Source organism: Camelus dromedarius, chromosome 16, assembly GCF_036321535.1.
Source record: "Camelus dromedarius isolate mCamDro1 chromosome 16, mCamDro1.pat, whole genome shotgun sequence".
NCBI lineage: Eukaryota > Metazoa > Chordata > Mammalia > Artiodactyla > Camelidae > Camelus > Camelus dromedarius.
The window spans coordinates 12,753,610-12,780,438 of NC_087451.1; the positions used below are offsets into that span (position 1 = coordinate 12,753,610).

Sequence of the window (26,829 nt, forward strand, 5' to 3'; positions counted from 1 at the left end):
AGCAAAGAGGACCCACACACTTCACAGTTGTAAATGGCTTTATGTTCCAATATGTAAAATAAAACGTCCATGCTATACAACAAAACACTTGGAGTTCCATATCCTGTTAGCTAACGTGGCTTCTAATAAAGTGTAATCTGTAGTGTGTTTGTGTGTTTATATATATATATTTATTTATTTATTTATTTATTTATATGTTTTATCTAAACCATTATTTGTTTTTTAACATCAAACGTGTAATAAAAATTTAAATAGATGTCTTTCCAAATACCCTCTCCAACGTTCGTTTTATTAGGTTTATTCATTTGTAAAAAGCAAAGCTGATTTTGACATGTGGCCTGCATTTGTGAGATATATATATTTATATATTTTATTTATTTCATTTATTTATTTATATAATATATAAATAGCTATTCAGCATGCAAAGAGTTTAGTGATTTCCCAAATTTGATTACAGAGTTCACACCAGCCACATGGATGGTCTGGGGACATTCAATGCTAAAGAGATGGGCTGAGGACTCCAAGATCCACTTCCCTGGAGAACAATCATCCTTGCTCCTCTGAGCTCACAGGCTGAATTTACTGAAAAAAATGAATGTTTTCTCAATTCTTGTTTTTATTTCCTTTGGGCCTTCTTGCTCCAGAGATGAGGGCTTTCTGGGAGCAGAACAGCCTCTGGAGATGCCAGACAGCAGCTCCAATGTGGGCTCCTGGGGACATTGCCAGGTAAAGTGTGTTTCCTAGTGGCCGGTGGTGGGACGCAGATGGTGCCTGGAGGCTGAGTCTTGTGCACCAGAGAGAGTGAGAGATTGTACATTGGGGACTGAGGGGGAGGGGCTTTGGACTTTATAAGAAAACCTGAATGATGCCAGAGATGCTATTCATTGCATTTTCACCCTCCTGATGGAAAAAACAATGTTTTAATATCCATCAGGTGGCACTAAAAGTCTTCCCTCAGACCTCAGTGCTCCGGGGATGGATTTCCAGGCCACTAACTGAGCAGACAGCGCTCCTCCCAGAGCGCGCTTTGGGGCTTAGCTGAGCCCACCTCTCAGGTTGTCTCACAGAATCCCCGGAAGCCAAAGGAGTGGGCCTCCTGCTGCCAAAACAAGGTTCTCAGCATCCCTTGCAGATAGAAGGCCAGGACTCTGAGATGTGCAGAGAGCCCTCCCACCCCAGCAACCAGAATCCTCCCCCACTTCCCTGCAGGAGAGACCTCGCCACCTGGCCCCTGAGTAAGTCAAAGATTATATTATAAAAACCTCTAAGGAAGTCACATGAACTCGCCACTCCCATCCCACCCATGGGCATGTCAAGAGATGTCACATAACAATGGATCCAGGTCCTGCAGCCAAAACCACTTCTTAGACAAGCGAGTTTTTTCCTTTGCCACGGCCTCGATCGTATGTCAGAAAATAGATTCTCTCCAAATACGCGCACGCATGCACGCTCCCCGCCCTGTGAAATACCTTCCTGTGTTTCATGGTAGTGCAGGCCACCCTCGGAGGTTAATACTGGGTTAACACGGTCCTGGGGCTGTGGAGGGGACCTGGGAGTCATCCGTCAGTCCAGTTCTCGACAGTCCCCATTCCTGAATGATACTGTAAGGATGCTTCCCGGGACAAGGAGAAGCTCTGTGAGTAGAGAAACTCGTTGGCAGCATTCAGGTGTGGCGAGGGCGGCTTCCGCTCGCACACGGCCGGGAGGCCGCGCTCCCTGGGGAAGGAGGCACTGGGCCCCCGCTCCCGGCCCTGAGACTGGGAGAGCTGGTTGTAGACGCTGAAGTGGGCGTTTCCGGGCGGCTGGGCGCTCTGCGTGGAGATGGTGGGCAGCCGGGGCATCATGGTGGTGGCGGTGAAGTGCGTGGGGAAGGACTGGTAAGGCACAGTCTCCATTGTCTGAACACTGTAGCTCGTGTACGGCGACACTGACGTCCACATGTTACAGCTCAGGGGCGGCGGGGGCAAGTCGTCCACCCCGGACACCCCGGCCATCTCGGGCCCCGAACCTGAGTACATGCAGGCTTCTCGCGGGGTCACCTCACTGCAGTAGGAGGGGCTCAGCATTTGTTGGTCGTAGGGAGGCGGAGAGCGGAAATAATGATCTTCCCCCACTGCTGAGGGAGCTTCCAGATAGGATCGCTTGCAGGGTAAGTCCAGGTGGCGGGCACTGTCTGCTGGAAGACAAAGAAACCTTCAGGAAGAGCCGTTTCCTCCAGCCCAGGGCCCAGGACACCCCTGCCAGCTGCCAGGACAGCCTATCCCTGTCACTCAGGGCCCCCGCCCCGCGCAGCCATGGCACTTCCCAGAACCATTTTAATCAGCGACAGCTTTTATAAGGTGGCAGCAGCCAAGAAGTGGTCGGATTGTGGACCATGCTCAAAGGCCACAGGGGACGCTACATCACTGGACACTGAGTGATTTGTTTAGCCAGGCGGTGTATAGCTTTAATCCTTTGCTGCCCTGACTCTTGGGGATGGTAAGAGGCCTTAATGTGCACTGGCATTCTTAGGCTATTCCCACCCTGGCCAAGGAAATTGCAGGCAACTGCCAGGCCAAACCCAGAGGCTACATCTTTCTGAATTAGCCGGAAAATTAAAGCCACAATGCTTCTGCCTCAATCCTCCACTCCTAGGAAGGCTTTAGCAAGCCAAAGCTACTCGAAGGCACATCCCTGTTGCTTTTAGAAGAGGAAATAAATCCTAAATATGCTCAAAGAAGTCCCATCAGATTGTTATCACACAGATTTCAACATAACAGGGTTCACACAATTAAGAAATGGAACTGTTAATAAGTAAAAGATGACTTGTACATTTAAGGCTCAGCTAATCTTCTGCCTGGGGGAAGATGACATTAACTGCCCTGAACCATGTATGTGTGTCTTTCAACATCCTCCACCATGAGGGCTTGACTATCTGGACCAGCATGTCCTCCCCTAGGATCCAGGGATGACCCAGGCCTGAGGACTTGGGCAGCGGCCCATTCAACACATTTAAGAACACGTGTCTGGTCGCTTATCTTGGCCTCCCGCCCTCCGTGTTCTCTAGGGAGTCTCTACAGAAAAGTGGCCATAGACAATAGGGAGATAAGTGTGGCTGTGTTCCAATAAGACTTTATTTATGGATAACAAAATTTGAATTTCAGGTAATGTTCACATAGTCTTCATTTGATTTTTTTCCCCTAACTATTAAAAAATGTAAAAACCATCTTGTACAGCTCACTGGCCAAACAAAAGTGGGCAGCAGGCCAGATCTGGTTCAAAGGCCACAGTTTGCCAGAACTGCTAGACCACTGGTTCTAATGCGACTGGTCCAGCAGGTGCTCAGGGGCCTGCCGAGCAAAAGTCTCCAAACCCATTCCCAGGAGAGTTTCAGTGGCCCTGTGATAACAATGATCATTCATATTTCAGAGACGGAAAAGCCGAGACCTGGTACCAGAGCACTGACGTTCTGGCTCCCAGCTCAGGGCTCCTCTTCTTCACAAAGAAACTGGCATGGACAGTTCTGCTGCCTGTCTTCCTGGACCCCAGTCTATGTCCACAACAGCTCCTTTCCACTTTCAAGGAGCCTTTGCAGATCCTGGTGTGATGAGGTGGGGGTGCCTGCGCTCAGGACTCTGGGTGCCCCTGTGTTAGGATTGAGGTCACTTCAACAAATGACAACCTCGGACTGTGCTTGAGCCGCCTCCCACGCCTAGAGGCAGAGCCTGGCTGGCTCTGTGTCGTCTGCCCACCCCCTGGAGGGGCTCAAAGCAGTGGGTGCAAAGCAACACCTGGGACTGGGGAGGGGTACTGGTGTCTGGGGACATCAAGGCCACAAGCTGTCTGTAATGAATCCGAGGGCTGCATGAAAAGCAAGAAGCAACATCCCCACGCTGAGCCTGACCACGGTCCCTAATGCTTCAGGCTGGCCCTCCCGGGCCCCACGGTCACCAGGAGTGTGTGTGTGCGCGTGCGCGTGTGCGCATGCTCACATGTGCGCTGGGGAGTGTGTGGGGGGAACCTCCTCTGACCCTCTAGGGCTTCTAGACCAGGAGAGAGCTACCTCGTCTTTTCAGACAGTGATAGAAGAGGCTGGAGTCCCTCTGGGCTGGGAAGGTGTTGAGGGGAAGGTCCTGTGGCTCAGCCGCAGAGAACTGCATGTGAGCCCCGTTCTCGTACTGGTAGTGCTGGAGTGCCTGGTGAGCCCCGTGCAGGGGGCTGACGTCAGGCTTGGATGAGAGCTGGGTGGAGACCAGCCTCTGCCTCATGATGCTTTTGGAGATCACGGGATATTCTTTGCTGGAGGCGAGGGGAGGACAGTCAGAGGGAGACAGGGAGAGAGTGAAGATGGGTTACCGAGTCCACGTGCCTGAACCCCGTCCACCCGGCCCACCCCCGGCCGGGGCAGCCCCACCTCTGCAGTCGGGCCACACGCAGGTCACTGTCGTCACTGCCCCGGAATCCCTTGGCAAAAGGGTTGTTCTCAATTTTCAGCTGTGTGATCTGTCAGGAGAGGACACACAGTAGAGGACGGGCTGGCCTCTGGCCCTCCTGCCCCACCCCAGGTGCGTTCAGAGCTCCTGCAATGTCTTGCTGGGGCCTCCTTGGCCTTGCCAGTCACATCCTGGCTCTTATCCCCTCTGCTTGCGGCAGACCCTCTGATCCTGTCTCCAGCTCCCGCCCACTGTGCCCCTTGGCTTCAGCCCCTCATCATCCTCTCCCCAGGCCAGGCAGTAACAGCTTCCCGTCAATGTCACCTTGTCCAGTGCAACAGCCACGTCAGGTTCTATGTGCAAATCGGACTCTGTCACTCTTCTGCCTAAAACCCACCACAGCCTATGGCCCTTCCCCCAGCGGCCAGGTCTAATACACGAAATGTGAAAGCGTCCCCAAAGCCGTGTGGGGATGGGATCAGGAGGCAGTCTGGGATGGTCAGTCTGGGCTGGGAGGTGGGCCGGGACATGGTAGGGTCCCTGGGAAGGGCCTCCGGAGGCCTCGGTCACCTGCTCCCACACAGCTGGCAGTGCCCAGGGCTCCTCTCCCTGTTCCCTCCCCCTCTCTCTGCAGGCCCAGAATCTGACCTTTGAATCCAACTCTACATCAAAGGGGCCCAACACTCAAGCACAGGGCAAGCTCCATGCCCCTGGTCTGTACAGTTGCCAACCCCGTCCATCCCCAAAACAGAATAGAGGAACCACACTTCCTCTGCCCTGGGTTTGGGTCTGGTCTCGTCTCCTGCACGGCATCCCACCTCCCACTGCCTGAGGGACTCAGCGGCTTTCGGAGGTGCCGGCGCTGCCTGCCTCAGCCTCACCGCGCTGGGGCTTCGCTGGCTGCCCCTCTGTCGTGGCAGAAATGCCAGGTGCTGGGGGGGTGCTGTGGCTGTACCTTATGATTCTGGTAGGAGGTCACAGAGATGAAGGAAGTCTCTGGGAACACGTGGGTGCAGAAGGCTGTGTTTTTGGAGCCAAAAGCATTGTTCTCATCAGCCTTCACGATGTGTAGCCGCGGCTGGTACTTGTGCATGGAGTTGAGGATGATCTGGAAGAGAAGGGTCTCCTTCTGAGCTCCAGGTCCCCACCCTCTTGTCTTCGGCCTCGTTTGGCTGGCCCAGGGGTGGCTTTCCCTCTCCTAAAATCCCAGGCTCCAGGGCCTGACCACCGAGACTGAATCCAGAAAGGTCCAGACCTCCCAAGTGAAGATCCAGGTCCCTGGGCCCCAGCCTCCGCCCCACGGGCCCCACTTGGCCTCTCTGCTCCAGCGCTAACATCCGGTCCCAGGACCTCGCAGGTGTTACGGACACATCACTGTGGTGATGGGAACGTAACAGTTTGAAAGCCCCCCATGAACTCAGCACAGTGTCGTGGGTGGAATTCTGAGCTGCAGGCAAAAGTCCAAGTGCCACTGACTCCCTGTATGACCTCAGGCAAGTCCCTCGACTTCTCTGAGCCTCAGCTTTCAGCCCTGCAGGCTGACTGTTCCCCGGCTCCTCCCTCTCCTCTCCTGCTCCCCTCCCCCTGCTCCCAGCGCAGCCCCAAGTATGGGAACCGCCTTTCCTAGAAATGCCTGTGGTGGGCGCACAGCCCCTCCTCTCATGTTTGGCAGCAGCTTTGCAGCCCAGGGGTTTGCGGAAGGGGTGGGTGGGGGTGAGGGGAGCTGAGGAAAATGTTAAACTCTGACCTTTTCCATCTGGGTACTCATTCCTTCATTCACAGAGGCCTGCTGAGGGGACGCTGGGGAGACCCAGCTGCACCCTGACTTTGACCCACCCTAGGCACCCTAGGAAGCTCACAGCCTGGGGGGGGGGGGGCGCCATCGTGGGCTGGAGTTCAAGGTACCCAGTCCTAAAGTAACACCAGAGGAGGCCAGAGGCCCCAGGCACCCACAGCCCTTGAGGATGCCGGGGCGTGGGGAGGTGGGTGGCCCCAAAGGACCATGCTTACGCGAAGTGTCCAGGAGGCTGGGCCCCAAGCCGTGGGAGTAGCACACGGTAGTTGCGGCCCCAAACCTGCTTCGCTGGGCCGTGCCCCACGGTAGCGGCAGCATCATGTGCCATTAAAATGTATTTTTTATCGTTGACATTTGCCAGACGCCCTCCCCACTGGAGGTAGGACCGGGAATTTGGGGCATTTTATCAGCATCGCTGCTTTTGTTAACCCTTTGGCTCCTTTCCAGGCTGGGAGAGGCTGGCCCTCAGGCCCGGGTCCTTCTGAGCTCCTTTCTCTCTAGGGAGTGCCTTCCCTGGGGCTGGCCCTGCTGGTTCCCACTCTTCCAGGTTCCCAGGGACCGGGCCTGATGCTGAAGCTTAGGGAATGATTTAACCCCTAAGTGACCAGAGTGCCAAGTGGAGGGCCAGCCCCAGGGGAGGGCCAGAGTCGGGTTCTTCCATGGCAAGCCTGGGCCAAAGCCTTAGTTTACAAGGCTCCACTCTCCTCACACCCTGGGAATGGGGGCCGCCCAGGGAGAGGCTCAGCCGAGGAAGCAGGAGGGCCAGGAGCTGGGCTGTGGGCTCTGACCTTCCCCGAGCTCCTCCACTTGGCTGAGCAGCTCCATCCAGCAAGAACTAGCTTTTCTACCTCCCCAACTGGCCACTTCCCCCTCAGTCCTCAGTAACAAACCTCTGGACCCTCTTGGGGAAAGTACAGGGCTCTCCAAACCCCGAACCAGGTCCAGCTAGGGGCCTGCCAGACAAGAAACTCAGAGTGAGACTGAAGGGTTCAAGTCCTACCCAGGGAGGCCTCAGTGGACTTCCCATCCCCTGGGAGGGGCCCTGGGGAGAGGAGCTGGGCTTGGGAAACACCGCCCAGTCCCTTTAGGTCACTCTGTCACCTTGCATTGTGTCCCATGCTGCAGGAGCCAAAAGAAGGACCCAAGTTCCCAGAAGACCCAGCAACTGAATACCAGGAGGTAGACTGGATGCCAGAGGGAGCCAGGTTCCCGCCTCTGCTCCTCTGTGCACACGGTTCCCTCTGCTGTCTTGATCTTCCCTCCCCATGCTCACTCACTGTCTAGGCCCAACTCTTCCAGGAAGCCTTCCCAGATTACCAGGGCCTGCTCTGAACTCCCCAAATTCTAAAACTCCCTTCCCGTGGGTTGTCTACTCGGCTATTGTGCTGTTTCCTAGTGGCTTCCCATTTCTTCTTGTCCCTTCAATTCAATTACAGCTTCTCAAGAGAAAGGGCCATATCTTTTATTCTTTTTTTTTTTTTTTACCTCCAGGCTCCTTTACCCCAAAACAGGAACGAGTCAGTGCAAGGCTGGGTTACAGGAGGAGGAAGACCTGGGCCATGACCTCCAGCTCTCTGTCTCCTCCTCTCTCGTCTTTGTTCATGAGAGACAAGATAACCTCTGGGGCATTTTTCAGGTCAAAAATAGTGATTAAACATCTGCACACACAATCCTTCCGTGATCACTCACACGCTCCGTTCCCTGGCGTGCAGGACCAGACCCACATCACTCCAGATCTCCTGGGGGGTGAGGGGAGGGCGGACGCAAGGGGAGAACACAGACAACGGGCCATCAGAACCCAGAGCAGATGCCGCGGGCACCTGGACAGTGAGGCTGTGCTGCCCCATGAGGACGCCCTAGGACAAACGGCAGCACCCACCCTGCACCTCTGCCTCCTGGGCAGTCCCAGGCTGGGACAGTCCAGCCAAGCCCTGGGCATCTCCCCAGTGTCACCCACCACCGAGTCCTGCGACTCCACCTTTAAAACAAAGGCCTCTACGTTCCCGCCTCACAGCCCTGGCTCAGGCCTCGCCACCTCTCGCTGGGCTCTGGGACAGCCTCCTCCCTGTCTCCATCTGCCTCCTCTCCATTTTCACCCGCTACACATCAGATCAGGTCACTCCCCTGCTTAGAACCTTCTGATTCATCCAGGAAGACAGGACATTGTCTTTCCTCCTCTTGCCTCTCATGCCCCACCCCAACTCCTGCCAGGATTCAGGGCTCAATAACTAACTGATATTCATAACACCACCCTTGATGGTTCCCTCTTGCCCCCTGGGATAAAGGCCGAGCTCCTTAGCCCATCAGACAAGGTCCTCGACGACGAGAGTGGAGAGATTGCTAAATACACTTTCTAGAAGAGGGAACCAGACGGGCTGGCAGGGAAATCTGGGAAGAGAGAAACTGCCAGACTTGCAAGGGCAGGTGGGGGCTGCTAGCAGGGTGCAGTCCCAGCCACAGAGAAGCCAAAAGGGGCCCAGAAGCGTCTATGGATCTCTGCCCACCAGCTGCAAGTCCTGAGCAAGCTCTTCCCCTCCCATCACTGGGGTCCCCATCTGTAAAGTAAGGCCCTCGACTAAGTGGTCCCAAACACCCCTCCTGACTCTGACAGTCTGGAACCTACACAGGTGTCTGGAAGAAAGCCCCAGCCCTGAACCAACACAGATATAAACCGGAGCGTCGCTCCCAACCGCCTGGGAGACTGGAAGCAACTCAGTGACTCACACCTGGTTTTGCTCGGAAGTTCCTCAGGCGCCACATTAAAGTGTTTTGCCAGAGTCTCCCATTTATATTCCTTGCAGAGGACGCTGGGCCAAACGGGCTGGCCACGTCCACAAACCCCGCTATACGACTTGTCTCGTCATCATCATTGTTTTACAGAAATGGGATTCATTACGTTCTGGCTACAGTTCAGAAGCCTGTTCTATTTTAACAATTGTGATAGCGCCAAACATCCATCTCCTCCAGAGATCACCATAGCGTGCTGGGCTAATGAGGCCCAGATCTATTTGCGCTGGAATCACAGAACATTAGGGCATGGAGCAGCAGTCCTCACAGATCATTCTAGTCCCACCTCCTAATTTTACAGATGAGGAGCAGGAGGCGAGTGGTGGGAACGTGACTTGCCCAGGGACACACAGCTGGTTGGAGACTGAATCCTGAGACGATTCCAGATGGCCTTGGGGAGAGCACACACTGCTCTCAGCAACAAGTTCAGTAATTAATGATAAGGTTTCAACCAAACACTGTAGGGGACGAGGATTCGCCAGGCCCTGCTGTCCACCATCGAGCACCGCGTATCTGGATGCCAGCCTCACAACAAGTGGGGCAATGTCTGTTGGTCCTATGTGAAAACCAGATTTCCTCCTGTATCATGTTTTTACTTTCTAAGACAACCTTGTCCGTTATCCTTCTTACCCTCTCCAGACGTGCAAAGAGGTTAGGAAAGAGACAGGATTGGTAGCTTAGGGGAAAAAAAGAAAAAAACCAAAACAAAACTGAGACCAGAGAGGAAAATGATTGGCCCAGAGAATATCCAGCTTAGCCCTGAGTCGGACAGCCCGCCAGCCGACTCAGGAGGCCTGGGCCAGGTGCTAACCCTCTTGTCTTCTCTCACAGACACAGTGACAATAGCCAGAGTTTTCTGTGCCAGGCCCTGTGCCGAGTATGCTACACACATCACACAATTAACCTTTACTACACCCTTGTAAAGTAGGTATAATTATTTAGCCCCATTTTAACAGACAAGCCACTGAGGCTCAGGGAGGTGAAGGCATTTGCCCAACCTCAGACAGTCGCTGGGAGGCAGAGCCAGAACTGGTGCTAATCTCCAAATCTGAGCTCCCACCTGCTCCTGTATCTCTACCTGGCTGGGGAAGCCTGGTCTGGAGTCATGTGTGGAGCCTATCTCCCAAAATGCTCAGCAGATGTGGGCGGAAAGGGGGAAAAGAGGGTGATCAGCAGTTCTGGGCTCCCATTGGCATAAGCTTTGGGGGACATCACCCCCAGAGGAGCATGTGCCTTCTTTGTCTAAACACCCCCCGCCGCGGGTTCCCCCACTCACTGCTTACCACCCCCACTGTGCCAGGCACTAGGACACAGCAGTGATAAAAAACCTCCTGGTTTACCATCTAGTGGGGGGAGTCCCACAGTAATCCCAAATCAAGCAAAAATAAGTGGTGAGAAAATGTAGTGGAAGCAAGACTGCCTTGATAGTAGTCACAGACAAGACGAAATACCTCCCAGGAAATGTGTAGGACCTCGGGAAGAAAACTCGAATGCACTTTTGAAGGACAAAAAGCAGACTTCAACAAAGAGAAAGGCGTTCCTGTCCCTCTCCCCTAAGTAAATTTGTAATTTAAAGCAATTCCAATAAAGATACACATAAGTTTCTTTCTCAACAGTACGAGCTGACTCTAAAGCTCATGTGAAAAAAGTAGACAAGACCAGCCAAGAAAACTCTGAAACGGAAAAGCAATGAGGGGACCAGGCGTGCCAGACACTAAAACCTATTACAAAGTCCCAGCAATTAAGGCCCTGGCACCCGAACGGACACAGACTCATATGGGGATTTAGTGTACAGAAATAAGGCACCCTAAACCAGAGAGGGAAGAGAACTATACGATTATTGGTGCTAGGACAACTGGATGGCTCTCTAGAAAAAAAAAAAAAAAAGTCGGATTCACACCGCATATCGAATGCCAGAATAAATTCCAAAAGGATCAATGGTTTAAATGTAATAATAAATCTATAAAATACTAGGAGAAAACACAAGAAAATTTCCTTATAAGTCAGGACTGGATGGGGGCTTTCAATTACTCGAAACCCAGAACCCACAGGGGAAAGACTGACGCATTCAATCAGAAACTTCTGTGTGGGAATACCACGAGAGGCAAAACCAAAAGACAAATGACAACTGGGAAAGCAGATGAGCAACTCAACATCCCAGATAGGGGCTAAATCTTCCCAATTTATAAAAGCTCCTAGAACGGATACGGGATTTAAAAAAAAAAAAAATCTAAGAGGAAAATGAGCAAAGGGTAAGGACAGTAGTTCTCAGAAAAAGAAATACACAAACTTAACTTCACTCATAATAAAGGAAACAGAAATTGAAACTGAAACTGATATCTACATGTCACCCACCAGGCTAGCAAAAATCCAAAATTTTTCTCTCCCACCACGTTGGTGAAGCTACATCAGCACAAGTCCAATGCAGGGCAAATTAAAAACTGCAGATCCAAACACCCCTTGAGCAGGCAACTGATCCCGAAGAATGCTTGGCAGAGGTATAAAACGACATAGGCACAAGCTTAATTGAAAGAGAAAAATATGGGAAAACGCCTAATTCCTTCAATAAGGACTGGTTACCTAATGAATAGCACAATCATGTGATGAAATGCTACGCAGCTGGAAAAAAGGGAAGGAGGAAGCTCTGTGTGAATGGAATGGTCTCCATGAGACACTGAGTATCTCAGTACACCAAGTACTCCAAGGATGCACTAAGTACACAAAGCAAGGTGCAAGGTGTTTGTAGTATGTTGCCTTTGGTGTAGAAAAGAAGGGATTTGAGCCTCTGCATTCTGCCTGCATGTGCAAAAAGAAACACTGAAAAGAAATTAGTAACAGTGGTTACCTGTGGCCAGAGTTGGAAAAAACCTAGGTGGATGGGGAACCAGGGGAGGGAGATGGCTCATTGCAGACGTTTTTATTTATTCACTGATTGACTTTTAAACCATGTGAATGTATTTCCTATTCAGAACCAATCTGACAAGTAAGTATAGAATTATAGCTGCGGTAAGTCTGAGGATGGAAAGGTACACGGTACTCTGAGAGCACATGATGGGGACCTTGAACTGTCTCCCTGAAAAAGAGGCATTTGACCTTGGATCCCAAGGCTCAGGAGTAACTAAGCAGGCTAAGAGGCCTGTGGCCAGAGGAGGAAGCAGCACATGGAGGGCACTATGCATGTGCCACTTTGTGGCTGAGGAACTGCAGCCCACACCCCTGTCCAGGGCTATCCTAGCCTCTGCAGCTAACCGTTCTCCTCAGCAATCTGGGAGTCCTCAGACACATCGGGTGATGAAGATGGTCATCTTCCGTCTCACACACACACACACACCCCCCCCACTGCAACCATCCCCACCATCCCCTCCCAGCTTCCAGATCAGGAGAAAAGTAAGACTCTCATGCCAGCCATCCTCACGTCCTGCTGCAGGACACAGGCCCTACCCCAGGGAGGTCCTCCTCAACTTCTGGAAGCAGCTTCTCTTTCCACCACATGGTCACCTGGCACAGAGCCCTGCTGGGGGCGGGACAGGGGCAGCAAGTAGGAGGGGACGATGGGCAGGCATCGTCTCCTGCCGGCAGAACCACAGAAGTGGAGCTGAACTGGGGAAGCCCAGTCCTGGCCTGGCCTCCAGTCCTTTCTGCCCCTGCTGCCTGCCCTCCTCTGCCCTTGGGCTTACTTACACCCAGAACCCAGGGGTCACGGCCTGAACCTACCCCTCAAGAACAGAAGGCTTTCCTGAACTCACAGCAAAAACCCGCAAGGAGTTTTCTAGTCAGAACCTAGTTCTGTCTTTTTGGAACATGTGGTCTGCCCTAGGGATTCCTGGACCCTGGACCCTGGACCCTGGACCCTGGACCCTGGACCCGGAGGAAGGCTGCAAATGGGAGGCAGCTGCTAAAGTCCCTGAGATGCTGTGAGACCCAAGGGGAGAGTCCATTTGGATGGAAAAAGTTCCTTGAGATCTGGAAGCTTTTAGGGAAAACTGGAAGTGTGGAGGTGAGCTGTGCAGAAAGACTTGTTTGGGGCAAGTTCACAGTACAAGATGGCTCCTCCCCAGGCTCCTGCGCTGAGAAGCCAAGAAGGGTGACTTGGAGAGCTAGTCACTCCAACTGGCACAGGCCAAGGAGCAGAAAGCCAAGGTCCAAACGGGCTGCTGTGCCCTGGTATGCCTAGGAAGTTAGCTCACCCTCCACAGCCCTTGCCTGCAGGGTCAAAGGCTGCTTCCTCTCCAGGGATGCTCCAAGTTGCCAAGGATATGACAACCCAAGCCCTGGGTACAGAAAGACAGGTGGAGAAACCAAAGGAGCGCTGGACTAGGCAGCAGAAGGCAGGGGTCCAAGCTCTGCTCCTTCACTCCCAGCTCCTGACACAGTCACCCCATGGTGGGGTGTTGTAACCAACAGACTGCACGTCCTGGCTAAATGCAGGGGTGGGCACAAGGACCATGCACCACACCTCAGCCCTCCAGGGAGGAAGCTGAGTTAGTAAGGGGACTATCCCTGCTGCCAAGGAGAGGCGAGCCCCAGGCAGGCATGGCAAGTGTAGCCAGGGGCACCCCCAACATCACAAGACCACAAGCCCACTGGCCCAGACTCAAGTCTATCTGCAGTGTGACTGCACACCCCTGGCGGACTCCAGTAGCGGCACCGAAGAGGCAAGCCAGCCAGGGAAAACCTACTGCTAAATCTCTCTCCTCCTTCCTAAAAAACCCAGGTTTTCAACGGCTCGACTCCCTCCCCCACCGCTTTCTGCAGGGGTTCAGGGAGGTGGAGGAGTCCTGGGAGGCATCCTTGCCACCGGGATCTGTGACAGCAAGCTGTGCATCCAAAACTCTCGCCAGAGCCTGGATCCCTGGGTACTTCTGGTCACTCACCTGAAGCTCCAGCTCCCACCGAGCTTTGTGTCCACCCCAGTGATCTGTCCCATTGGGTCCGCGTGTGTGTGCAGCTGTGGGCAGAGGTGTGGTTCCCAGCCTCCCACCACAGAGGCCCTGGTTTACCTCTCGAGGCTGGTGCCACAGCCTGGCCAAGCAGAGGGGGCCAGGTAGGAGCTGACTGGGAGCAAAGTCTCGGCCAGCATGGTGCCCAGTAAGGCTGGGAGGCCCCCTTGTCCCTTGGTTAAAAGGCCCTGTGCTCTGAGAGGTGGGGGCTTGGCTGACCCTTCCTGTTGGGTCATTGGCTTATCTCCGCCCCCAGCTGAGGCTGGGGCTGCAAGAATCCATGTCACTGTCACACTCGCGTGTCTGCCACACACCCAGCAGCATCTGCCGACCCCGCATGGGGAAACCCAAGCTGCTTGCAAAGCAGGTAAGTTAGGAGTCAGGTGTGTTAATTAAGCATCCTCCTAGTTTTCGGTTTATAGACGACCGACGACTTGGAAGAGAACTGAACAGACTCTGAGAAACTTAGAACTAAAAGCTGCTTGCCAGTTATACACCAGTCAACCAGAAATGGAACGTCGCTGGCACTCTCCCCAAGGAACTGTGATTCACAGAATTCTGATTTGCACACAGCTCCCCAGAAACAGAACTGCTGCATAAAAGAGGCACATGCCCGCACACCCCCGCCCCTGCTCCCCGCCCCCACCATCCGCAAGCTGAGCGGTAGGTGCTGCCAGGACAATCGCCTCCAGGAGCCCCCACTGCACCCGCTCCCCGACACCCCACCCCGCCCTTCCAGGGTGACCACGGGTAGCCTAGAGGGGCGAGGCCTGCTCCCTGGCAGATGATACTGGGTCCCCAGGCTTCTGTTTGCCACACACTTGAGCTAAAAATTTCCACATAAAAAGTTTTTTGTGGGCCTGCCAGGGCCAGATGGGGAAAGAATGAGCTTCAGCAGCCTGGATGGGGCGTCAGCAGCAGCATCCCCGGGGCTTTAGAATCTCTCTTGTGAGAGCCAGGTCCCAGGCAAGGCCAGAGAGGTGCGGACGCGGGAGCCAGAGCGAGGCCTTCCCTTCCAGGGCAGGCGGCTGCCAGGCCAGGCGGACGGTACCCGCCAGAGAGAGGCTTCAGAACTCATCAGTGACTCTTTCTGATGTCACTGAAGGTTTACTTGTCTCCGGCTCCAGCAGGGCCAAGTTTGGGGAGACTGAAGCTGAGATGTGTCCATCATCGTCATTGTCAGAGGTGCCATTTATTCAGAGCCTCCTAGGTGCAAAGTGCTTTGTGCATAATCTCATTTCATTCTCCTACAGTCATCTGGAGATGACCGAGAAAATGAAGGCTCAGAAAGGCTGAGAAACTTGCCCAAAGTTACCCGGCCAGTAAGTGCCAGAGGAAGGAAGCCGAGCTGTGGGACTCAGGCCCTGCACTCCCTCCACAACCTGGCCTGGCAAGTGCCAAGGCCCGGAGCTGGATCCCCAGGGTGGATTCTCCAGATCCCTGCCCGGACCGGCCCACCTCCAGCCGTGGCCCCAGGACTCGCCCCCACGGCCAGGCCGTCCCGTTCTTACGTGGCCGAAGGGGTCCAGGTGGTTGTTCGTCAGCTTCAGCTTCTGGAAGGAGACCAGCTGCCGCATCCAGTGAGCCCCCGTGGCAGGAGAATCCGGGTGGACGTAGAGCCTTCCAGGCATGGCCGGCTCAGCCTTCCCCGCCACCATCCTGCCAACAGAGCACACAGTTGACTGGCCTGCAGCTGGGGAGCCCGGATGCCCTGGCCCCGCAGAGAGCAAACCCCTAGAGACCTGGGGGAAAACCACCGCTGGTCCTACTGTCAATTTAGGACTTTGAGGGTAGGAGTGAGGGGCGGAGGAGGGGTGCTGGGGAGGGAGAGTGATTCTGAGTCTCTTCTGTTTCAGTGCAGTAGAAAGAGGAAGGGAAATGACAAGGAAAGGTGATGATTTACTTGAAGGAATGTTATTAATCACAAATACATTACAGGGAGATTTAGACACTTCTGTGTATGTGTTATATTTACAACTTTCAAACATTATAAATTATATTATTTGGAGGGAGCTTCTCGAAAGATGTAGACAAATTTCCAGATTGCCGGCGCCTGAAACAATGATAAGAAACTGATGGGTGGCTGTCCCCTCAGCCAGAAGCCGCTCTGAGTGCTCACCCAGCCCAGAGAGAGAACACAGACAGGCCCTTGGCAGGACCTGGCTGCCGAATCCGCCCCCTCGGCCCGCTCTCTGTGGCCGATTACCCACCACCGCAGAGCCCACGCCCTGGGCTGCTGACTCGCTCATCCGCCTCTCTCCCTGCGCGCTGTGCGGGGCTCTGCGGGCAGACAGAGTACTAAGCGGGGTGGTGTGGATCAGGAGAAGCAGCCCAGTCATTATTTCCTGGGTCCCCGCCTGGTCCTACCCTTCAGCCTGCCCATTCCCTCTGGATGGTGGACACACAGCTCAAGGGGGAAGGCCAGCCGACAGAGAGCAAGTGAGTGGAGAAACAGGTGACACCACAGACCGGGTAACTGGACCCTAGCTACTGAATATCAGAGCCCCCCTCTTTCCTACAGCACAGCACTGCCAGAGCCTGGACCCCCCAGTGCTGGTGCTCGTCTGTCACCTCACAGCACGGTCACCCACCCTGCTTGTCCACAGCTGTGGGGAGGGCACAGACCCTTGAAATCCACCAAACACCCAAACGCTGTGGCTCATTTTGAGCCCCAGCCCCCAGCCAACCAGGCAGGCCTGGTTCCCGAGGCCATGGATCTGGCCAGTCACTGGGGCTTACTGGTGAGTCCCTGGACGTCAAGTGGGGGCGGGTGTGTGAGTGGGAAGAGCGCCGTGGAGGGAAGGCAGGCGATGTGAGGGTCCCGGTTCTTACCATTTGTTGTCACAGAACTTGTAGCGGTGGTCATCTGCGGGGACGATGTCGATCAGCAGGATGTACTTGGTCTTGGGGTTCATGCCTGTGACTTTTACCTTGTAGCTGGGGAACATCCTCCTGAGGGAAGCCAAGGCGTGAGGCAGAGGTGTGGGCAGAGCACCGGGAGAGATGGCACACAGTGGGCAAGGGGACAGAAGGCCTTAAGAGGCACTGCCCCTTTAGCAAGACACCTCAGCACTGGTCAGAGCTTTGTGACCTTGTGTGTTAGTCACTTCCCTCTCTGGTCAGCTTCCCACACACAAGGAAAGGGCTGCACAAGCTGCTTTCTCTGAGCCCCTGCAGTTCTCAGTCTGCAGCTGTGAGCAGCTGAAGCACAGCAACCCTGGTCAGGACGTGAGACGGGATTTCAACACCAACCTGGCTGCCTTAATTTCCCTCCTGTCTGCATCCATACACAACTGAAGATCTGGGGGGTGGGGCAGGCACTACAGGGGGCAGAGCACAAGCCCTGAAAGTCCCTGTCAGCTGCTTCCACAGCGACGTGTCTCCTCTGAGTCATGTCTCTGTGGAAACCCCCAGGCCTCAAAGCAACTTGCAGGAAAGCAGGAGAGGGCTGCAGGTCTCTGGATGCCTCTGTGCATTTAGCAGAGGTGTGTCTCCCTGTGGATACCTTGCCTGGGCCTGTGAGCACTCACTGGGTGTCAGGGGAAGTCGGTCCAGGAGCGTCGTGGGGAAGATTATGGATTCTAGAAGCACCCTGCCGTGGTCTGCAGCCTGACAAACAGTGACACCTTGGGCAACTTGCCTGTGTCTCTCAATGCCTTGGTTTCCCCATCTCTGAAATGGGGATATCACTACCGATCGCATGGGTTTCTGTGTGGAGTAAACGAGCCCACTTATGGCCATTATTATTGAGCACTGCACTCCTGCCCCCATAGACTGGTCGTATGACCTACCTCTATGAAAGAGGGTTCACCAAAAAGCAGAAAGTCTTCCAGTTCCTACCACCTGTGCTGAAACTGTCCAGGACCCTGAGGCTCAGGGAACATTCTAGAGAAGGGTTTCCTCAGACCCCTCGGCACACCCGTACATACAACAGCATGTACACATACCTGCAGGGGTACCCTCCCCTGGGCACCAGGTCCCTGACGCTGGACTTCCCCATGGTCCTCCTCAGCATCCATCCACCCCCACCATCCTAGCTGACCTCCCACAAAGGTGTCCCTGAGAGAGAGGCAGGATCCAAACCTCACTGAAGACACAAAGGGAATTGAGGAGCAAATACCCTGAGCTGGTGGAGCCCAAGCATCAGGGGGTCCTCTGGTTCTTGCAAAGCCAAGAGACAGCACAGGGACCCTCAAGGCAAGCTGGCCTAAGCATCTCAGACGATTGGAGTCCCCCATTTTGTCAACAGGAGTACCAGCTTACCTTGACAGGGCAGGGCTTCCAGAAGGGATCAAGGCTTCCACAAGCTGGCAGACCCTACAGCAAGCCCAGGCCAGGACCCTGAGGTGGAGGGTTCAGTCCCACCCCGGCCCAGCCTCCGCCTGCGCACCCTGTCTCCTGCTGAAGGGCAGGCCCATGAGAGCACTGCCGTGGGCCCGGGCAGCGGGAGCCGTGTGCCCCTGTGTGCGCACGAGCACGTGTGCCTGCACACGGCCGAGTGCGCATGTGCGCATGTGTGCGTGCCTGGAGGGAGGAGGCAAGTTTTAGCTGCAAGTCTAGGGACTTATAAACCGTGTGGAAGAATTTGTCTCAGATGTCAACTGAAAGCATTTTCAAATGTCCACCCCACCCCCTCTCCAGGAACGGGGGAAGTGAGAGGGCTCAGGAACCCAATCCTGCCTCCTGCTCACCAGCTGCCTGCCCGGCCTGGGGGCAATGCTGGAACTGCGCCACCCTCTTCCTGGCCCAGCCTCTCCCCTGGTGGGCTGGTGGCTGAAAGGGAGGGAGGAAGCAGTTGCCTCGGCTCACCCCCCTCCCTGGGGGAAGGCCAAGAACCCTGTCCCCTCCAGGCTACCATTTTGTAACTGCTACAGAAACAGCCACAAAATGGGGCAGCCCTGGCTGGACTTGGGGCTGGCGTGGCACCAGTGCCCCGCACTTAGCCCGCTTCTCCTGTAATCACTCCAGTTTGCAACAGCAGAGGGCAGACACAGCTCCCCAGCAAGGCCAGTGTCCACCAAAGGGGCCAGGAAAAACGGCTTGCTGCTACTTCAACAGTCTTCATAACCCAGGCTGAGAGGGAGGTGAGGGATCCTGTCCTTCCCTTCTACTCCCTACCACACTTCACCTCAGCAGCTCAGGAGGCCAGGCTGACGTGGCCAGTGCTTTTTAGAAGGCCAGTAAGGAGCCTACGCTCAGTATCCCAAGGCAAGGAGCTCTTGTCCTGTGATTTGGCCTCTCCCGGAAGCTCCCCATGGACCGGAGTCCTGACTGTCAACAGCCTCAGGAAGATTTTGCTGGAGATGGGGCAGGGAAGGAAGGTGTCTCTTAGCCTCTGCCTCCCTTGCCCACCAATTCCTCTCTTCCTTGGGCAGCAGCCCCCAGAAGCCAGGAGGAAGGACAAGCTGTGTGGTCTGAATGGGGATTCAAAAGTCCTCTGCTCAGGCGAAGCCCACCCAGGCTCGGTGAGCGCCACTGACTTCATGGAAACAGGCATCTCTGTCTCTGTTGGGGTCCAGTTTGGTGCCTGCTTCTGGGCCATGGAGCACACACGCAGTGGGGACCCTAGGCTCTATCATTTCCCTACCCAGCGGCGGGCTCCAGAGGATAAAAGGCCTGCCTGCTGTGCCAGAAAGGCTAAGTGTGAAGGTGCAGCACACACACCACCAGCCACATAGGCCTCCTGCCCAAGCTGAGGGCATCTGCCCTTGGTTCCAGACGGGCTAAGGTCTTTGGAGCCCAGAGGCCTGGCCTGGGAGTGTTCACCAGGACTCAGGCCAGAGAGACCAAGCTGGGCTGGGAGCTGTGTCTTCCTCTGCTCACCCAGTCCTCTCTATTGAAACAGATGAAACCGCAGAGTGAGATGTAAATTGCTTCTGATTAACAACAAAAAAATGTACCTGAAAACCAACACCTGTAGGGGGAAATGAAGACCTTGGTGGGACCGGGAGGGAGGGCCAGGAAGGGAAGTAGTGACTCTGCCCACCCCATATCCCACTCAACCCTGCCACCAGCGCTGGCCCAGAAACCCTGGCTCGCCTGTCCTCAGCACCCTGCAGCCACCCAGAGCCCTGCTCCGCCCTGCCTTCTGCCCTACCTTCTCTCCGGGGGCCCTCCGCACCCCTTCCGTGTACCTCGCGCGCCTTCTGTGTGCCCCTGGCGCCCTCTCGGTGCTCGGGTCCCCCCACCCCCCGCCCCTCTCCAGCTCCCGGACCCCAGGCATTTGGGGCGCTCCTGGGCCTCTCGGAAACTGCTCCGCCAGGGAATAAACAAGCTGCCTGCCCGGCCGGCTGGCCCGGGAGGAGATGAAAGCCGGGGGTTTCTCCTCTGATCATGAAACAGGCTCTGAAAGGGTGCGGGCCTGGAGCCTTTATCTACTTCATACTCGGAAATGGTTTTAGAATGAACTGCTAAGATAAGCCGCTTGGACGTTTCTTGGTGTTGGAGCCTTGTGGGGCGCTGGGCAAGGGTTTCGGGGCATTTTGATTTTGGCAATAAACCCGTAAATACGAACTCAGTGCTGAGAGAGGGGACACGCAAGTTTCAGCTGGGCTCAGAGAGCCCCTGGGCGCCAGTCCCGGGCCAAGGGGGTTGCCAAATTCAAGGTGCTATCTACTCATTCCAGCACCAATCCTGCGAGGAGCCGGGGGTGGGGGAGCAGGAGGGAGCAGACCTAGGACACCCACCAGATTCTCTCTAAGCTGAGCCCCCAAACCCCAAATCCACCGCAGAACCTCCTTGGTTTGGGGGGCGGTCTCAGGCCCCCCAGGAGCAGCTATATGTGCCTTTCCTGAAATGTAGGTGCAAAACCAAATCAAAAGGGGTGAGAACTCCAGAGAGGGGTTTCCAGGGGGGAGTGGTGGTGACGGGGAGGGCACACAAGAGGGACACTGGGGGCCAGTAATGTTCTGTTTCTTTATCTGGGTGGTGGTAACACCGGTGTGTTCATTTTGTGAAAGTCTATACAGCTGTACAATTAAGATTTGTTCACTTTTCTGCAGGAATGTTCCACTTCAATAAACTGGACATTAAAAATTATATATGTGTATATATATCATAAATATGTGTACACACAGAGGCCTGTGGAGGCCAGAGTTTGAAAGGAAAGGGCTGCAGGAAAAGGGTAGGGGTCCACAGAAAACCCCACCCGTTTTCTATCCCTAGTGTCTGGGGGTCTTAAGGAAGAATTCGGGGTATGTTGGGAAGAGGCCAAGGCCCAACAACTAAGGCTGAGTTTGGGGGCCGGAGGTAGGAGTGCCGTCTATAAGGAGACCAAAGCTTTTGTTGCAAATGATTTCTGAGAGCAATGACAAAGCTATGTAATTTATGTCCACTTTGCACACACACACATACACACACACACACACACACACACACACGCACACACACAGCGTTTTCTACTTCACTCAAAGCATTTTTAAGAAGTATTTTCCCTGAGGTGGGGGGCCGGAGAGAGGGTGTGTGGAATGGATGCTGTTTTGAAGGGCCAGTTGCTTCTCTCAGATTTTTTTGAAGACACTTCCTTCTGATAGACTTTTGCTTTCAGAAAATACTTTAGAAGGAGATCAAAGCGCTCTCTCCCCAATCCACTTTCCCAGTGTCTTCAACCCTTACTTCTCTTATCACCCACGCCACTGGGCTCTGACGCTCTGTATACAGAGCGAGGGCAATTGGCTTTGAAGCCCCGGATTAAGCTGGGCCAAATCCTTGCCTCAGAATAACAAACAATACAGGTTCAACAGGAGTTCTCATCAGTAGTTCATTTTTCAAATGCAAATTCACTGTCACTAACACAAGCAACATTGAACTCAACAGCCTATGAAGGCTGATAGTGGAGATTTATCTGGTGGCAAAACCATGACCTAGGAGCAGAGCAGTCAGACGGTTAGGAAATTTTCATATTGGGGAGGTTTATATTTAAATTTTGTGGAGCTCGCTTTTATCTGTGTTTGGGAGAAAATGCAGTTTCTCACATGTATCAAGCTTGGCAAGGATGTGAGGAGGCGGGGGGGGGTGGGGTCTGCTCTCTGCACTTAGGGGCATAAACTCTCTGGGTGCAGGGGCCTGAGAGCGACAGAGCCTGGCAACGGAGGGCTCTGGCCCCATTTTACACCTGACATCAGGGGATCCTGAGTGTTCAGAAATTGATGTCTTGGACTGTGGTTGGCATTTGATTCCCCAGCTCAAGTTGTTTGAGAATTCAGTTACTATCTGATGAAGGGGACTCTGTTTTCATTTGACCCTCAGATCTTCAAGGGCTTAAGGAAGGGGCTTGTGACTAAGGACTCACACTGGCTGGAGAACATTTGGGCTACTTTTCTTTGGGCCCCCTTCATCCCCAACCAGAGAGCAGTCATACCTCTAATCAGCCAGCGTCTCTAGGACAGAAACAACTCCACCTTGAACAGGCAATCAAGGGAATTTCTCAAAGTTGGGGTTTTGTTCCGGGGGTGGGGCATCACTGCTTGGCTTGTGTGGACCTGGCAACTGCCTGACTCCACTTCTATCTGCAACAGCCAAAAGCCCTCCCTTCTCAGGGGTCAGGTTTATGTTCTCTTGGTTCCCCTCCAGACCAAGCAGTCTAGACATCAATGATTCAAGGTTCAGGAGAAGGGTCCAGGCCATCTGCTGAGAAATAGAAGTGTCCTAGGAAAGGTGATGATAGAGACTCAAAGAAGAGAACAGGGAGAGGTGCTGGGCAGCCTGTGGAAGAGCCAGGAGCCCAAGCCCCGAGCCCGAGCCGGAGCAAAGCAAGCTGCCTTCCAAGGCTGCCGCAGGAGGGAGGCAGCAGGGAGGAGGGGGGCACAGGGATCAGAGCGGTGAAAGTGGTCTCTGAAGTCAGGGGGCAGCTATGCAGGAGGGAAAAGGGTCTGTGAGAACCGTGGGGGGAGGGGATGAGGCTAGTGACTTTCCTAAGGACTAGACCTGGTGCACGGATAACTTTCTGCCAGAGAAATCAAAGACTGTGATGAATCCATAATTGGCCAACATCATCACAGCCATTTAAAAATTATTATCATCATTCCCTGAGGCTCATCGCTAAGCTTCCACCAGGATCAGGCACAAAATCTGCCTGAAGCCAGTACCTCTGGAAATGTGTGTGTGTGTGTGTGTGTGTGCACGCGTGTGTTGAGGGGAGAGGGGGAGGACCCACGCAGGTGCAGGAAACCCCACTGAGGAGAATCACAAATGCCTTTTGTTTAAAATGGCAGAGGCCAGGCATGCCCAAAGAATATGCTGGCCATTTATTTTCAAGAGACAAGGTTATTTCTGCTGCCTAAAAATGGAAGTTCTGGATCTTTCTCTTCTTCTCTTCCCTACATGCCAGCAATCACAAGAAATAAAGTCCCCCCCCCATTGCAGCTGTAATCCACTCAACAATTTACCAAGCACTACTCACAAGATCCCTGGTTTGAGTCTCACAGTAACTGAAAAAGAAAGGATGGCAGGTAGGTCTACGGTCACCATCGCCGTTTTACCTGACACTACTGAGCCACAGGGAGCTGGGGGACTTGCCTGAGTGAACTCAACTAGGAAGAGGCAGGACTTGTGACACCTGGGTCCCACTGTCCTCAATGACTGCTCCAGGTGGCACCCCCCCCACCAGGTCCCCTGGATGCATCCTCCTTTCCCAGCCCCCAAATGCAGCAAACTCAGGCCTTGACATCTCCCTGCTCCTTCCACTGATAGAGGCTCTGGGTGGCCGTGCCACCTCCCTGACTTAGGCAAGAGGGCTGCCAAGTGCCCAGACCCCCCACCCCCAACAAAACAAAGGAAACTTTGCAAAGCCTGCTAGTGAGCAGCCAGGAAGGACCCAGGACCCCTATTCTGCCTACAGCAAACCACCAGCTTCTTATTTCCTTTGACCCATCATTCCAGTTCAGCAGAGTTCTCTAAAAAAGTAGAAGAAAAACGCTGAGCAAATGCCAGACACTTCTCTAATTATGAAGAGTATCCACTGGCAGCTATTGTGTGCTTAAATATGCCAGGAGCCATGCTGAGGGCTTACCTACGTTTGTATGAAGGAAGATCTATTATTTTACAGATGGAGATGAGGAGAGCGCAGAGACCGTAAAGTGCCTGTCCTGAGGCTGCACAGATAGCAGTAGGTGAGCGACTGGAAGCCCTTGGCCACCAGGTCTGACTGCCCATTCCCGGCCCTTGATGCTTCACCACCATCCTATTCCTTGGAAAACCCAATTATGGGGCCACGACCAGACAAAGGAACATTTTAACAACTAAATTGTACCCCGGGGACCAAAATCAAGTGTGAGTTTGTGGAGGAGGCAGTGTAGCGGGGAGGGAGGTCCCTGAACCTGAACTCTCCAGCTTCTCTGTCTGCAGATATCTCCTTCACCTGATAGCCGCTCTCCTAGCCATTCCTGTGAATCTCTCTGTCTGCTCGCGTCTGCTTCTTCCTCCTCTCTCCCTCTCCTCCCCGTCTCTCCCACAGACACCAGCGCATTTTAAAAATGTTTCCACTTTATAAATCATTCCTCTCTGGCAGCCACCCGAGAGTTGCTCCCCAAACAACACATACACAGGGCCCAACGGTGCCTTCCCCTTGGCTGAGGAGGGAGCTGGCGACAGCACTGGGGCATCCATGGGATGAGAGACTTGGGGTTCGCACTGCCCCCGAAAAAGTTATGGAAATAGGAAAACATGATCCTGCCCCCTTCCTCTATCTGTTAAGGGACATCTCCGGGTCCCTGTTCAATGCATTCCTGAGAAACCCGGCAGGTCCCCAAAAAGAGGAGGACAAAGCAGCCCCCACCTCGTCCCCCAGGGGCCAAAAGTGCAGAAACAGGGACCTCCAGCGGCACGACCTTAATTTGCATTTCATTTGCATAATACTGCCCCTCCCCACCCCTCGCGGTGTAGCCCTCTGTGGGCTTCCGAAGCCGGTTCGGAAGCTATGGCGGGATGTGGAGCTAAGGCCAGAATGGCAGAGGGGACTGCCGTCGCTCCCCGGGCTGAAGGCGGAAAAGACTGCTAAGGGAGCCCCTGAGGATTCCCACTGCTCCCATCCGTCATCCCCCCGAAGTAAAACTCCCAGCGCTGACCTGCCCGCCTTGGTGATGATCATCTCGGTGCCCGCCTCGTGGAACTTCTTCCAGAGCTCCTTCTCGTGCAGGCCCACCTTGATGTTCTCGATGGTCTAGGGACGGGAGGGAGGGGACTTGTGTCGGCCTGGCCCACGGCTCCGTGTGGAGCCCTCAGAAAGGGGAACACAGACCCAAGGAACCATGCAGACCACTGCCAGCCCCAGGAGCCCACGCCTCGAGATTTCGTTTCACAAAATTATTCTGTACCATTGATGAATTTTAAAACTTAAAAATTTTAGTAAGTGGCTAAAACCCCCTCCTTCGAAACTGCACCTATAGGTGGTTCCGCAGAAAACACATAAACTGACCGTGCTGGGGTAGATGACACACTCCTACACAAACATATGAACACCCCAAGTGGCCCGACACAGCAACAGGTTTGCGGGCATGCACCGACACAGGAGGGCACACACCCCCTCGGCCAGCCGCGTGCACCCGCAGACCCGCACAGGCAGAGAGCGTGCACAGCCGGATTCCGTTCGATCCTCAGGTCGTCACCATGACCCTCTCGGTGACATCCCTGCGGCCTCGGATCTCGGCGGCGGCTCCCGCACGCACCTGGTCAGGGGCCACTCTCCCCGCCTGGTCCTCGGCTTTCGACCCCGCCCGATCAGGGTCGTCGGAGCTGGAACCTTCTCCCCGGCTCGCTCCGCCGCGGGGGTCCCCTCTCCGGCCTGTCCCTGAGCAGCCTCGAGGGCTCAAGGTGGAGGAAGGACGAAGCGCCGAGAGCGGGCCCTGCCCAGGGGAGCGCGAACAGGCAGACAGTCCTGCCGCAGTGTGGCGGGTTGACAGACAAGGCGGCCCTGCAGACAGACCTCCGGCCGACGGCCGGCGCGGCCCTACCTGCTCGGCGGCGGCGGCGGCGGCGGCGGCGGCGGCGGCGACGTCGGCGCCGGGGCCCGGGGGGCTGCCGAGCGCGGCTCCGCTGAGGCCCGGCGCAGCCAGCGCGGGCTCAGGGGCGTTGGCGGTGTTGGCGGCGCTGGCCTCGCCGAGCGCGGAGCCCGGGGCCCGAAAGGCCTCCTCGCTCTCCGACAGGGCCTTATCCTGCAGCATCTCCTGCGGACACAGCACACACGAGTCACATGCCCAGGTCCACACTCGCCTGAGACCTCGCAGCCCTCTGGAGCCAAGCCGGGAGTCTTCCGGCCCGGCTGGGAGGCCGACCTGGCCCACGTGGACCCCGCCCCCTCCTGAGCTGGAGGAGGGAGAATACACGAGGGCAGGACCCTCGCCTCCTCCCTCTGGGTTCTGGACCTGGGGAGGGTTTGTGTGCGGTTCAAGGTCCGCCTGCCCCTGGGTGTGGGGCTGTGTGATGAGTAGATCTGGGGGAAGGACCGCCCTCTCTGCAATGGCATTGCCCCAGCTGCACCCCTAGTCCCTCCCTCCTGCTGGACTCCGGTGGAGCCTGAAGTCTGGGTCTTTTTCATCTGATCCCTAATAATTGCGGTCCTGGCTCACTCTCGGCCCAGAGCAACCAGGACGATTCTTGCGCAGGCAGGAGAAGAAAGCCAAGCCAGGAGGGCAGGGTCCAGGCTCCCAGGGCATCACACCTGCAGGGAGGGCCTATGGCTGAGCAGCCGTTCAAGCCCTGTTCACTTGGCTACCCTCACCCAGCACTTCAGACAGCAGTCAGGTAGAGGCTTCCTGAACCAGAGTTTCCCTCCTGTATACATCCATTCCCACAGACACCTGTTTGTCACTCACACAGGCACACACATCCTCACACTCAAGACACAGCACCCTCTCACAGACTGCTAGTCACCCAAACAGCCATGCTCCCCTAGGGCTGC

The 26,829-nt window shown here is 54.8% G+C and overlaps 1 protein-coding gene across 1 annotated transcript; it reads right to left on the minus strand.

The window, feature by feature from the left end:
• Positions 1–421: 421 nt before the first annotated feature.
• Positions 422–26,192, minus strand: TBX4 (T-box transcription factor 4). The gene is made up of 8 exons (XM_031468019.2): positions 25,883–26,192; positions 24,998–25,092; positions 16,767–16,886; positions 15,446–15,593; positions 5,368–5,520; positions 4,394–4,482; positions 4,043–4,278; positions 422–2,176 (listed from the first exon to the last, which is right to left on the minus strand). The coding sequence occupies exons 1-8, from the start codon at positions 26,090–26,092 to the stop codon at positions 1,557–1,559; spliced, it is 1,671 nt and encodes a 556-aa protein (XP_031323879.2). The 5' UTR covers positions 26,093–26,192; the 3' UTR covers positions 422–1,556.
• Between the last annotated feature and the right edge of the window lie 637 nt (positions 26,193–26,829).

Bases quoted from the DNA above. Each gene is read 5' to 3' on its own strand.
- TBX4 (XM_031468019.2), bottom strand. From the start codon at position 26,092: ATGCTGCAGGATAAGGCCCTGTCGGAGAGCGAGGAGGCCTTTCGGGCC. The intron at 25,093-25,882 runs GTAGGGCCGCGC...TCCCGTCCCTAG, and splicing joins CCGCCGCCGCCGCCGAGCAG to ACCATCGAGAACATCAAGGT. The intron at 4,279-4,393 runs GTGGGGCTGCCC...CCTCGCCTCCAG, and splicing joins CGTGTGGCCCGACTGCAGAG to CAAAGAATATCCCGTGATCT.